The sequence below is a fragment of the Nestor notabilis genome, unplaced genomic scaffold (genome assembly GCF_000696875.1).
Source record: "Nestor notabilis isolate BGI_N333 unplaced genomic scaffold, ASM69687v1 scaffold1324, whole genome shotgun sequence".
In the NCBI taxonomy this organism is placed as follows: Eukaryota; Metazoa; Chordata; class Aves; order Psittaciformes; family Psittacidae; genus Nestor; species Nestor notabilis.
Window position 1 is genome coordinate 11,698 of NW_009924095.1, and position 14,508 is coordinate 26,205.

General features: G+C 45.7%; 1 protein-coding gene across 1 annotated transcript in view; it reads left to right on the forward strand.

Annotated features, from left to right (window-relative positions):
* LOC104404111 (plexin-A4-like) overlaps nt 1–14,508 on the forward strand; it is a gene marked incomplete at its 5' end in the record, with an annotated part of 32,119 nt that overhangs the window by 10,884 nt on the left and 6,727 nt on the right. Inside the window, 4 exons of the mRNA XM_010012461.1 lie at nt 57–156; nt 2,706–2,896; nt 6,567–6,736; nt 9,188–9,400. Coding sequence (XP_010010763.1) covers nt 57–156; nt 2,706–2,896; nt 6,567–6,736; nt 9,188–9,400 — 674 coding nt within the window. The remainder of the gene's footprint in view (nt 1–56; nt 157–2,705; nt 2,897–6,566; nt 6,737–9,187; nt 9,401–14,508) is intronic.

Here is a 14,508-nt window from a genome sequence, read left to right on the forward strand (position 1 = left end):
CATGCTCCTCAGCCAGTTTTCAGAAGCTTGTTGTCAAAATCTCTATTCCTCTACAGGTGCCAGATGGATCTGTGGTAGCTTTAGTCTCCAAGCAAGTCACTGCCTACAATGCAGTCAACAACTCCACAGTCTCCCGGACATCAGCCAGCAAGTATGGTGAGGATATGGATTGAGAGGGCACTGGAGAAGAGATCCCAAATGTCATGGTGGTTACAAGACACTGAGCACCAGCAGAAAGAATGATAGGCAGATGCCTAGTTGATCAGATTGCTTTAGCATGACAGGAGGAGAGGATTTTGTCATCTAAAACCTTAGCATATGATTAAAGCTGTTGGTCCACATGGTCGGATTGCTCTCGGGAAATACTCCTTCTCCCTCACTAATAACAAGAGGAGCCTATGTAATTATCTGCCTGCATTTTAGATCACCGAATCTCACTTTTAGTCTCTGCACAGGCATGGTCAAGGGAGAACATAGTGTACTGTGGGCTCAGTTGTTCTAGTGAGCAAAGTCCTTGGAGCATGGTCTATTGTGAAAATGAATCCGTGGCACAGATGAGCAACCACAATCTACATAGAGCATAACCTTTCTACAGTTATATCTCAGTGTGGGTGTTGTGTGTCCCAAGGGCATCCCACCTGGAATAATAATAAAAACAGCTCACTGAGGTCTTACAGCACTATATACCAAGGCAGTGGATTGTTGTTCTCACTTTTACCTATGAGATAAATGAGAATGAAGCAGCTGTGAAATTAAGAACAGGTAGAAATTCCTCTGTAGAGATAAACAGACACCTCCTGAGTCTCACCCACACCATCACACACCATTCTCCCCTGTGCTAGAATTCCAGCCCAGGACATGTCTCACATGGTCATAGCAGATGGCAAAGTAAAACATCTCTAATGTGCAACCACAGTTCTGCAAAACCACCCTTCAACCTGCATGCAGCTGTCATATCAGTTTATTATTACCTTTTAATTTAAGAAAGCATCTTCAATCCCTCTTACTCCCTTTAGCTTGAGGGAAAATGTGGCTACTCAATGTCCAAAGGAGCCCCCTTCGTCTTGCTCCAAGGACATAAGCAATCCACCAGACCTTATTAATATTCATCCTCTTTGCCATGTTGTTGCAATTACTAAAAGACATGGTGACCTTTGAAAAGGAAGACTTGAGGGGGGTTAATTTCTCTCGGATTTCCTTAATTCTTCTGCCATTTGATTCTTCAGGAGGAGGGAGTGGGGAAGAGCGCAGGGGGAGAAGAAGATGCGGTGGGTCAGAAGTGATTGTTAATTGCAATTAAGAAAACAGGATCCAGAGAGAAAAAGGATATTCCATCTGATAATTAGTATGGAGAGATGGGTAATGCATTAATGAGGCTGATTCAGATCTTGCTACAGGAAGGTGCAACACTCTTCCGTTAATTATGGTCGGAAAAGACTCTACCTGCAGCATTGCTGGAAGGTCAGGGAGAGGGGAATGCTCCATGCCCTCACTCAGAGGCAAAGGGAGGTAAAATCTGGAGACTAAAGGAATCCTTGGAGAGGAAATGTGTGTGAGTCCACCTGAGGTTCTGGGTTTCTTTCTGTCAAAAGAAGCTTATGTAGGAGTTACGGATTGCTTTGATGCCAAAGGAGGGAGGGAAAGCAGATCTTCCTAAGTCTGGGTACGGCAGCTAGCTGAAAGGTCACATAAGCTACGTCAATATTACTATGAAGAAAGGCCATGGCCTGTTTTCTGGCCATAATGCCAATCAGCATAGCATGGTATAGCTAATGTCCATACCATTGGTAAAACACCTCGTGAAACAAGTGAAATTTATACCATTGGTAAAACACTTGGTAAAATGAGTGGTATCTAGCCATATTGTTCACCATGAGTAGCTGGTACTGTCCTCTGAACCAGCCCTGGGCAGTGTCTGACACTGACAATGCTGATTGTCCCAGGTCAAAGCTTTGCCAGGGAATGTGATAAGAGGTAAAGAGGCAACTGAAAGTCAGTGTTTTGAGCCTTGTTTAATTTAATAGAATAGACACTGACATCCCATCTGGCTTGGCTGACATCCCTTGTCTTTGCTGAGCAAATCACTCAGTCATAAGATAATGCTTTGATGATAAGACCTGGCCCATACAGATGCTTGGGGGCTTCTCAACTCATATTGTAATTCCACTAGGAGATACACCTGTATTGTCTGTTATGAATTGGTGGATGGAAATGTATTTAATACTAATAGGGAAATGCAGAGCTTGTGAGAGCAGGGGCATCGCAGTACTAGTACAGCCTTCCCACTTTGGAGACCAGATACACCCATGTTATCTAATGTTATGAATTGGTGGATGGAAATGAATTTAATACTAATAGGGAAATGCAGAGCTTGTGAGAGCAGGGGCATCGCAGTACTAGTGCAGCCTTCCCACTTTGGAGACCTGAACTAACATCTCCCCACGGTGAGATGTTAGTTCAGGTCTCCAAATCACTCGCCAGCTGTGATGACCTCAGCCCCACACCAGAATCTGTGTGAGCATCCACCCCATATATTGAATGCGAGAGGCGTCTCCGACCCAACCCAGCCAGAAAAGGTCCTCTTCTTGCTTGTCTGATGAAAAACTTCTACTAGGTGGCATGTCATCAGCGTATTTCCTTGGTGAAACCTCTTAATCCCAATGCTAGGGCTACCAGGGCTGAGATATGTGCATTTCTCCTTGCAGAAAACATGATCCGGTACACAGGCAGCCCAGACAGCCTCCGTTCCCGCACACCCATGATCACGCCTGACCTTGAGAGTGGAGTCAAGATGTGGCACTTGGTGAAGAACCATGAACATGGTGACCAAAAAGAGGGTGACCGAGGCAGCAAGATGGTTTCTGAGATCTACCTGACGAGACTACTTGCCACCAAGGTAAATGGTGAGGGCAGGGAAGAGGATGGGAAATGTTCATTTAAAGGCTGTAGTGGAAATTCTTGGCTACAAGAAGTGAGAGACTGCTCAAAGGATGCCAAAGGGGGATAAAGAGAGAACAGCAGAAGGAAAATAGAGCAAAAGCAGTGGTTCAAGTATATAAGGAGCTTGGTTTTAGAAAGCAGAGTCACGAAAGGGATATGGAGAGCAGTGAGGAGTAAAGAAGCCAGGGTCATGAGACTGGTGGAGAAAGTCAACACAGGGGTAGGTGCTGGGGTGTTGGTTATACTGACTTGGAATTTGTACCAAAACTGAGCAAATGAAGAGCCAGGGAGCAAATGTGCTCAAATCAGATTCCAAGGATGTGTCACACCCCACAAACTGAAATGGGCTCCTATGCCACAAACCCCCGAGTTTTATGGTACAAGTCCTTCTTCTCCACCTTTCCCCTGGTTCCATAAAGATCCTTGTGCCAATGAATTGGCAGGGGGTTAAATTGACCATGATGTAACTAATAGATGGCCAACTCCAAGGGGAGAAAGCAGAGTCAAATGCTCATCCCCACTGCAACGTGGAAAGCCCAGTGTGTCCAAAGAGAAAATACAGTTTAAGTCTGGTGGAGGCAGAGCAGGTTCATCCTGAACTGTATCTCCAGACACATCTCACACATCAGAGCTGACCCATGGCAACTGTCTGCAGAGAGGGCAAAGACTGTGTTGGGAAGTTAGTAAGATCCCATCTGCTCAATCCATATTCTCCAAAATGCTGGAAAACAGCCTTCTACGTGGATGCAACTGCCTGCACAAAAATAGCTTGCTGTCACTCAGCACCACACTGTCCCTTCCCCAGGAAGGGGATGGCCAGTTCTTGCTGCAACTGGCTTGCCTTGTGATCAACAAAAGATCTCAGTCCCTTTTGCCCCCTTTGACCTCTGACCATGATTATCCTCCACCCTACTCACCTCTAAAGGCTCTATGGGAGTGTAGGCAAAAGTGGTTGGCTGAGTTTATATTTATTTGCTCTTTTAGATTAGATATTAGAAGCTCTTCCCTGTGAGGGTGCTGAGGCGCTGGCACAGGGTGCCCAGAGAAGCTGTGGCTGCCCCATCCCTGGCAGTGTTCAAGGCCAGGTTGGACACAGGGGCTTGGAGCAACCTGCTCTAGTGGAAGGTGTCCCTGCCCGTGGCAGGGGTTGGAGCTGGATGAGCTTTAAGGTCTTTTCCAACCCAAACTATTCTGGGATTCTATGATTCCACTTTGTGAGTAGTGGTCTCCTTGGAGAAAGTCTGCATTAGTGAAGAGGTTGCAACAATCTTCCTTTGCACCCCAAAAGGGACTAGGGAAGGCAGTACCATCAGAGACAGGCTCCCTGTGCAGTTCTGATGTCCTTTTACAGCACAGAACTTCTCTGTGCCCTAATCTCTCTAACATGGGAGTTATCTCAATGCATCCCAGAAGTGAAAACTGCAGGGCAGCTGTGGCTCAGGTGTGCCTGATCGTAGTGTTATCTCACCCTGTTCTGAACAGGGTTAAACCAAGCAGTGATCCAACAGCCCAATCTTCTCCCTTCTCTCAAGTTTTGACTATCATCATTTCTTGTCAGGGCACAAACCCAATTTCATGTGCTCACGCAAACTCAATCTGACTTTGCCCATCTCTATCACATGCTTAAGTCCTACCATACAGTTTTACCTGCACATTTATTCCTCAGCTCATTTTGCCTCTGAGGTGTGACTCTCCCTGCAGCCTCACTCAGTCTGTCTTCATTGCAATGGGATTTGAAGATAAAGTGCCTTTGTCTTTAGCCCCTGGTACATGCCCAGCTCCCTGGCATCAAGCTGCTTTTATGAATCACACAACGTAAAAGCAAATGATGCTCCCCAGGGCTCAGGCCCCAGCTGGTACAAACCAGCAAGCACTGGACCATGCTGATTTACACTGTCTGGGGATACAGCCCCTACCCCACCATTGTATCGCTTTTGCTTTCCGGATCACAAACTCAACACTTGGGGGGGGTTGTGGAGATGGCAGGAAAGCAGCTGCGAACCTGGCACAACAACAGAGACAGTGGAAAGGCTGAGGGTTTATTGTATCCCCTCTTGGGATGAGCAATTTTCTTGTCTCATCATGATCATTTGAGGGAAAAAAAGAAGAGAGCAACTGCTGGCAATGCAATCCCAGGGAATACTTAGTTAAACTGACAATGATTTTTATTCTGGTAGATCCCTGACTTCGGAGACCCAGAGTCACCTGCCTAAAAGTCTCAGAGGTTTTCTTTGTGTTTGTGTGGGTGAGCATGTAGAGAACTAACTCCCTCCAGAAACTAAACCTAAGGGCAGCTCTTCCATGTCAGACCAACAAGGTTTCCCCTTGGGGGGCCCTTTCTGAGTCAGACATGTGCTGCAGGGCTTTATTTGCCCTGCAGGAGTTCACACCAGCAAAAGGTACCTCTGGTTGTTTCCAAAAGAATAAATCAAGTGGGGAATCAGCAAGAGACATCAGCTTTCTAATGAAGTATTTGTTAGTGCTGTGCAAACTCGAGCCACTGTGGTGGAACCTGGTGCTTTGTTTCTTGTAAGGAGAATTCTTTTTCCTGGGTCTGCAGAGAAAGAGAAAAGTTTTATTTTTCAGAACATGAAGTTTTGCCTATTGTTTGCTGGAGATTTAATTGATTTTTGGGTATTTTAGCAGTTATTTTATGGTGTGCTCACATGTGAATGCCTATGAAGTGCTGGTGGTGGAGCAGAGGTTCAAATGTGGGCTAGAGCTCTGCATTCATCAGGGAAAGTGTGCCTAGCCTGGTTCCCTCCCCCTAGACCAAAACTGCAGCTCATGTGGTTAACACAGACCCCCAACTGCCCCCTTCTCCAAGCCTGGTTACCCTCCAGAATTCCAGCTTCTTGCTAAAGGTCAGCAGTCCTCTCCTGCTTGTTCAGGTGGTCCTCCAAGCATAGGACCTGGGATTCTTCTCCCAGAGGAGCATAAGACCTCTGCAGTCTCCGCAGTGCCATTACTGAGGTCTGTAGAGCAGAACCTGACACATTCATTCGTTGCTTCTATGGTTTACCTCAGTCCAATGGGTATTAAAAAATGAGGAGGCTTCTTGGGGGATGAGATGAAGTTTGTGTTATTTATTGTACTACTCACATATAAACCAGCCATCTCTCTCCACGTACTCTTGTCCCATTTGTCTCAATGACACCTTCTGCTCTGTAGACATCTGACTTCTATTCCCAGCTTCAGAATTAGCCCTGGAACAAAGCCAGTATATAAAGTGGCCAGATTTTGTCTCATGCATGCACTAAAGCAGTTGGGGATGGGGTGCAGAGGAGAGGAAACAAAGACCTCTCCATCACCATAGACCTGAGGTAGCACAAGGTACCCACCACAGCTCAGCCACTCTCTCTGCCAGGGAGTGCTAGCAGCAGAGAGGCAGCAATTTGAACTACTACATCTGGCTGCCAACCAGAAGTAGCAGATATTGTGAAGATGCAAGTGCCTGCTTAAAGACATCTGTATTGAAATTTCTAGCTCATGCCACATATAACAGGTATTAACACTTTTCAATCACACTTTCTGGGCCTGATCCACAGACATACTCTGTTTCCAGAATTCAGCATCCTCTTCCCACTTGGTATCTCACATTCTTCTTCCCTTCCTTCTCCTAACAGGGCACCCTCCAGAAGTTTGTAGACGACCTCTTTGAGACCATCTTCAGCACAGCTCACCGTGGCAGTGCGCTCCCCCTGGCTATCAAATACATGTTTGACTTCCTAGATGAGCAGGCTGACAAGCACAACATCCATGACCCTCACGTGCGGCACACCTGGAAGAGCAATTGGTGAGTGAGACAGCCCAGCACAGCCCAGCACCAAGTTCTGGACTGGAAGGAAAGTGGAGGGACATGTGGTTTGGGATATGGTTGCTAGGGGAGCTCAGGAGCCTGGTGTAGGTTTCAGAGGTTCAGAGCACCAGGCTTAGTCTTCCCAAGCTGATGGGGAAGTAGGAAGGTCCCAGAATCTAAAGGATGCTCTCAAGGATGGAGTGCTTTGGCTAACCAGGTCCCAGTTTGGCCTGGATTATATGGGAATGGCAATATTTTTGAGGGACCTCATGAAGAAAAATGGTGAAATATTTAACTGCTGCAGTGCCCAGACCCATAAGAATATCTAGGGAAGCATTGGAGAGGACTCAGCATCACTGAGTCCACCTTCATCTAGGCTGGGTGTTTGAATCCCTGCTGTTGTAGTCAGGAGTCCTGAGCTCCAACGTTTTCCTACATTTAGGCTTCTAGTGCCATCTGAGGTATTTTAAGGTATCCCAGACATCCACAGGGGATGTGGAGCATCCACAAGAGACTTGTACCCTTCTGGGCTGGCAGCTGGAAGCCAGGAGAGCATCTCAAATGGTACTAAGCGCTTAAAGGCTCTGGAGCTGGATATGAGCAAGTGACAAAGTCTGACATCAGCCCCCTGCTCTAGCTGCCAGGCAGCAGCCTCTCTTCATACACAAAATGGGACAGCAGGGAAAAGCCAGGATCGATGGTGAGAAAAGATCTCTGCAGCTCCTCTTCGCTGAGTCTCCCTGTTGGGAAGAGTCTCTTGGGGAATCACTCCCTCCCCTTCTCCTGTGCAAATACAGGGACCATAAAAGAAACAGCAGAGGGGAGCCATGGGGCTCCCAGCTCATGCATTTTTTCCTTTTACCAGCCATGCTGATGGCAGATCATCCCAGCACAGTGACATAAAAAAAGAAACCCCATGCACCAAAGAGGCTTTCAACTAATGAAACATTAGCATATTATTAACATTATCTGCAGCACTAATCTAAGGCTGATTGCAGCCACTCAGACTAAATGAGCAGGAGGTTTATTTAAGGGGTGTGTGGGGGGGAAGCAGAGTTTGTGTGTATGAGGGAAAAGGGGCAGTATGAAGAAATCTGTTCCATCAGATTAAATTAACTCGAAGTCACGTCATGGGCTTCATTATTCCCAGGTAGGGACATCATCCCTCTCAGCCCCCCTGCACTCGTACACACATATATGCACTCTCTGCTCGACCTCACTACTGTGTTTGCCATCCAAACACCTGCAGAAGTTCTGCATGGTTCATTCATCCACCTTGTCCCCCAACAGATGATAGAATCACAGAATCATAGAATGGTTTGGGTTGGAAAGGACCTTAAGATCATCTAGTTCCAACCCCCTACCATGGCATGGGGACACCACACACTAAACCATGTCACCCAAGACGCCGTCCAACCTGGCCTTGAACACCGCCAGGGATGGAGGAACTGGGGAGTTTAGCCTGAACATCAGGTGGATTTGTTAAGCTGAAGAATAACCTCCTCTTGGGCAAGTGCAGACACTGAAGGTAGGCTTAACAACACTGAAGGTAGACTTAACAATCTACCTGTCAGACAGAGAAGAGTTTCACTCTGATCTGTGACACGTCCCAGGCCATGATCATATGAATGCATTTGCCTTGACAAAAAGGCTTGAGGCGAAGACTGGAGGTAGATACCTCAGGGCATCTTGTACAAATGAACTGCTCTTTTGAGAAAAAGAGAGGAAAATAAGGCTTTGGATTGCAATTGGAATAACATTTCCTTGGTTAGGGCAGATACATTTTCATTTCAAAGATCGCAGCACTTATTTCCCAGTTCCTTTTTCTGCCTTGAAGCAACAGGGTTTTCCCTATCACTTAATGACTGCTTCATTCCCAGTGTGCTGGGATCATATCTGGGCATGGGCTTGAGCTGTGGAGTGTGACAGTACATGATGTCCACAGCACACAGTGCATGCCATTAACACTCCTAGTCTCAACCAGGGAGCTCTATTACCTGCTTTCCCATGGGGTTGCTATGATGGCTAAAAGCCAAGCCGCCCAATGACAGAAGTTCACCATAAGTTTTGCAGATGCCATGTTTGATGAAGCAGCCAACAAGTGCATCTTTACATTACAACCTACTGCAGAGAAGCTAGGAGTAATTTTCATTACCTCAGCTACACTCCCATGAATTTATGTGTAACTTCAGTAGGAAGGCACTGACTTTAAGACTGCCAAAGTCTGATTTCTAAGGATAACAGGGGCAAAAGCCACTCCAAGGTGACTCCATCGCCATCCTTAGAGTGCTATAGGAGAGGAATTTATTGTATGTCAGAGCTTATCCCAGAATCCTTATCTCCACACCATGATCTTTGATTCCCATCCATGATTCACCATTGCAACCTCACATAACAAAGCCTGTGAACCATGCACTGACTGACTCACCTCTCCCACCTCTTTCTCAGCCTGCCATTACGGTTCTGGGTGAACATGATCAAGAACCCACAGTTCGTCTTTGACATCCACAAGAACAGCATCACAGATGCTTGCCTCTCCGTAGTGGCTCAGACTTTCATGGACTCCTGTTCAACCTCAGAGCACAGGCTGGGCAAAGACTCACCCTCCAACAAGCTTCTTTACGCCAAGGACATCCCCAGCTACAAGAACTGGGTGGAAAGGTGAGTTTTAGCTCTAGAAACAGGAATGAGGAATGCCATAATCAAGTGGTACAATGAGGCCCTGCTTCATGGATGGAGGTAGGAGGCATCATCAGTATTGCTTTTGGTAGCTTCCTCTGGGCATTTTCTCTTTGGTTACTGCCTAAGTAGAAAGCTTGTTGTTAGCCTTTTATTCCCATGACCCTTGAAGCAGAGATGGAAATTTAATTAGAGGTGTGAACTGAAGGTGTTTGCTGTCATTGTTTCTCTTAAGGAGAAACTGTTGAGAAGTGATAGAGGGAGGAAGGAAGGAGAGGTGATGTCTTTGAGCCCTGTGAAATACATCTACTTCTAAGTCTTCCCACACAGACCAGAAGTGGTTTATTGTTCTCAGCATCCTTGTGACAGTCTTCATGCTGTCTGGAGCCCACAGGTCATAGAATTATCTCCCCTTATTCCAAGCCTAGTAGTTCTCCTTGGAGGCTCTTCTGTGCTTTGAAAGAGATACCATAAGATTGACAGCGTGGTGCATGAGGCTCTGCAGGTATTTTCTGAAAGGTCAGAGGTCTTTCCAAGCGTTTAATCCACAGCTGCAAGACCTGTAGCTACAGCTCAATGTTCTGTTCAATCTACTGCACTGAAGGTCAGTGTCTGGCAAAGCTTCTCTACAGGGAATACAACCAAAACAACTATTCCTGCAGCATGTACGGGCTTCAGTTTGTCTATGATTTCCCGCAGGACAAGCAGATAGCACATCTTGCACTCCATTCAGACAGAGCAAGCCTTGCAGAAGTTGATCTGTGCTTTGTTTTCCAATATGCTACGCTTTACTTGGTGTTATTGACAGGTTTGGGAACTGCACAGATGGAGAATGATTACTACTCTGTAAATATCAAGATGGGTTTATCTTACAGATCATTCCTGTGCAATGCCATCCAGTTTTAAGCAACGATTTGCCTGGATGACTTCATAGGCACTGGTTATTGATGCTATGTCATGTGGGTTATATGAGACCTCTGTTACAGTGCTGTCAAGCACTGTATTTCTTTGGTGGAGATGATTTTCTCATACCTTGTGAAAGAAGAGCATGGCTAATCAAAGAGCTCTGTCCCCTCCTCAGCACGAGGTGACATTTTTACAATGATGCTCCCATTGCTCTCTGATTTGTCTGGACAATTATTTTTAGAGGTGGTTAAACACCTCTGAAAATGTTGTTTCTAGGCAACCTGGAAGGATCTTACTACCTTGCTTAATTATGACCTACTTCTGGTGCTGTGTCCAAGTTTCTCAGTATGTTTCGAGGTTGATTGCTGGCTTGACCTGGATAGGGGGAAAGAGGTGTCTGAGATTCGTTTAGAAATCAAGCTTGCACCAGCACTGTAAAGGTGTCATACACTAGTGATGCTTTAGCAACTTTGTGTGCAGAGGGTGGTTAGTTTCTGTGGACAAATACTTTGTTCTACATATAAACCCTGTTGATCTTTATCTTTGGAGATGGTACATTTGGGTGACAAACTGAAGTACGTAGGTGGAGAACAGGGTTTCTTTCTGGATGAACAAAAGGCTGCAGTTTCTATTTAATTTTTTCCAGTATTGTTTTCACTTTATGATTTTTGGGAGCTAAATCCTCTTTGTCCAGTGATCTTCAGCAATAGGTGCTGCATTTCCCTGGAAGTTTTCCCAAACAACTGGATTTGCACACAAGGTACATAATACCTCCTGCTGGAAGTGAACAGCGCTGGATATCTGTCCCCAGCATGTGCTGGGTTGTTACCTGCATTAGTATCTGACAACTTGAACCGAAGCCCAAGGGAAGGCTGTGGGGTTTGGAATATGGTTCAAGCTTCTGCCCTGCCTGTGTTTTTGTGTGTCAGTTCCACCGACTCAAGGCAGTGGCACCTGGATGCTGTGGTAGATCAAAGGAAAAAACATACCAAGGATGAATAAAATATAAATTCAATTCAAGCCTGAGTTAATGAATTCCTTTTCTCCATCCTGCAACTCTACTTTGAGGGAGTTATTCCAAATCCAAAGGCTTCCAGTGCTGGAGCTATTTCTGTAGTCAGTATCAGCTGGAGATGGCATCCTTCAAGTCCACTAGACTTCTTCAAAGAGCGAATCATAAGATAAAAAGATCTTCAGTCGGGGAGTTTAAGAAGTGGATGAGTAAATCAGAAGAACCTGAAATCAAATGAACTTCTTTGATGAAGGAGAAACTCTAAGAGGGCAATTAGGCAGTGGTAGATTGTAATCCAACTTGAAGGCACTCTGGAGTAGACAGGCTCCTGACTTCTAACAGGTCTGTTGCAATGGTAGCTGAGCTGGGTTGCTCCAAGCCATCCCTTTGCCACTGCTGGTTTCTCAGTGTGGCATGTGCCTTTAGGACTTACAAAACTCAGGGCAGAGAATGACTTTGGCATAAGAAGCAGGCATGGGTGAAAGTACATTCCTTCAAGCCTTCAAAATTGGTTTTCCAGCTCTTTAGATTGTGATTGTATGTTGGAAAGGAAATAGCTGCAGATTCTGGCTTGACCAGTGGTCTGCGTCTACATAGTAATCAACTGGGAGTTTGATTTCAACAGTACTTTTTAACACTGTTGGAAGGAGAGGTGGGCTGCCTGCTGAAACAATCCTGCTGAGAAATCCTGCCTCCTGTGCAAAACCAGGTTCAGCATTCAAATTACACCCCCAGGGCTCTTCCACTGTGAAAACACACTGTTAAAAAGTATGGAAGTGCAGCCACAACTTGGGTTTCCTGGGGCAGAAGATGAGGCCTGAGAATTAACCCAGGAAATGAGGACAGGCTATTTGGCTTTTGTTGAAGCCATGAAGAGTCAGACTATAGTTCTAAAACAAAGTGGAGGCTTTTCAATTATCATTATATGAGGCTATTGAAAAAAAGAGGAAAAGAATGGGAACGGTAGACCAGATTCTCATCTGACTTCTGTTAGTAAAACTCCATAGGCTTCGCTGAATTTACATTAGAGCAGTCTCAGATCTGCATCTTTTCAAGTTTACTTCAAATGTCCCCTTTGAGCCTAGAAATCTGGAGAACTTGGAGCATTTGATGCAATCCCCAAGCAATACAAAGGGGAGCCTGTTCTAATTGGGACTGTCTCATTAGCATTCAACACCACACTGAAAAGATGACAAAGGGCTGTGGCTGACCTTTCATTTCTCTCCATGCTGCCAAGCTTATGATAACACTTGTTTGAACTTCATTAACACCATTTAATTGCCTGCATCACAATCAATACCATGTTTCCCTACCAAAGCCTGGCATGGAGTCAGGGATGTGGGAGACTGAAAAGGGGCAGAGCACAAAAAGCAGAAGCCAAAGAGTTTTTCCATTGCACACTGGTGCCCAAAATACCTGCAGTGCTGCAAGGAGAGGAACTGGTGCTTTTTTCTCAATCCTGCAGAGACTTGGTCTCCTTTTGGCTGCTTATTATGCATTAAAAATAGCCCCTCAAAGAAAAGCTGAAAGTCAATGGTGACATTGTAAGTATTCTTAACACACTGAGAATCTTCCAATGAAGACCTTTCAAAATAGGCTCGCCAGGTTTGGGACTAAAAGAGGTTTAAAGTGACAAATGTACAAATGTGACAAAGGTACAATTGATACCTGACCTAGCTGCTGGTACCCAGGTACTGGGTCCGTGCTCTATTTCCTTACCTGAAGAATCTAGGAAAGGCATTAGTCTTTAGATGCCAAGGTCTTAATCTGTTAGAAAATGCTGTGAGAATTGTGTTTGGAGTACACAAAATGGATAGTTTGTAGCCATTTGGGATCTAACCTACACAAATTGTCAGCCTGTGATTTTAGGACTCCGTAGTCAATAGACGGTCTCTTCCAGTGCAGAGCTTGTAGTATCTGTTGGACATTTTGCAGCTATCTTTGGAAAGAAAGACAAATTGGACTAGTTTAGTACAATAAAGATTACAAGCTGCATGTAGCCTAACATTACACGTTATTGAGGTTTTAAATAGAAACATTGGGATGACTCCAAGGGCTTTAAAAGAGAGCATCAAATGGCAGGTGCAAATCCTGGCTCTACTTTAAAACATGCAGTCTTCTGTGCCTCCGTTCCGTGCCAGAAAGAAACTCAAGATACAGCACACCAAGGGTCAACCTAAGGGGGTGTTGTCAGTAGAGATAACAAAAAACAGTGCTGGAAGGGGCCTCAGGAGGTCAACCCAACCAGCTCCTGCCTCAGGGCAGGATCAGCTCTGTCTAAAGTCTTCCTGACAGATGTTTGTCTACACCTTTCTTAAAGGCCTCCAACAACGGAGTCTCTGTTTTCCTCAGGCAATCCGTTCCTGTGCTTCCCTGTCCTTCCCATCAGAGTGCTTTCCCTGATGGCCAGCCAAAATTCCCCTGGCTGCAATTAAAGCCCATGCCATCTCACTGCTTGCCCAGGGGCAGTGGGTACAGCTCATTCCCTCCCTGCTGCAGCCTTTGGTGTTATCTGAAGACTATTTGTCTTTCTTCACTTTTAGGCTCCAAAAAGCTCCCAACGTTTTCTCATCGCAGTAACATGCTGTTCTTACACAGTGCAGTTTTCAGCAGGGATGAAAGTGTGTTTATACACAGAGGGTACAGCCTCAGACCCACACATCCTGATGCTGGATGGTTTCTTCTCCCAGAGAAACTACCTGTGCACCAATTCACTTTCCAGTCACTAACTCAGTGCTTTCCATCCATCCTTTACCTTTTATTCTGAGATGAACAGGAACAGCAGCAGGAAAAGCCATGCACATGCAAAATAAAATCATTATCCTCATTAGGGAATGCATAAACAGACAGAATCATTCCCTCAATCGCTGCAAAGCAAATCTCTGGAAGATCTGACAGGCCTTCAGCTAACTTTGGGCTGGTAACCTTTGCTTAGCTGTCATGCTATTACTGCCAACGTTCAATCAGTGTCCAACTGCCTGGCCTTGACCTCTCTCCAAAATAGGAGGCTCTGCACTAGACTCTGGACTAACAGTCTTGCAGCTGTAGCTCAGTCATAGAATCCCAGACTGGTTTGGGTTGGATGAGACCTTAAAGCTCATCCAGTTCCAAGCCCTGTGACGGGCAGGAACACCTTCCACTAGAGCAGGCTGCTCCAAGCCCCTGTGTCCAA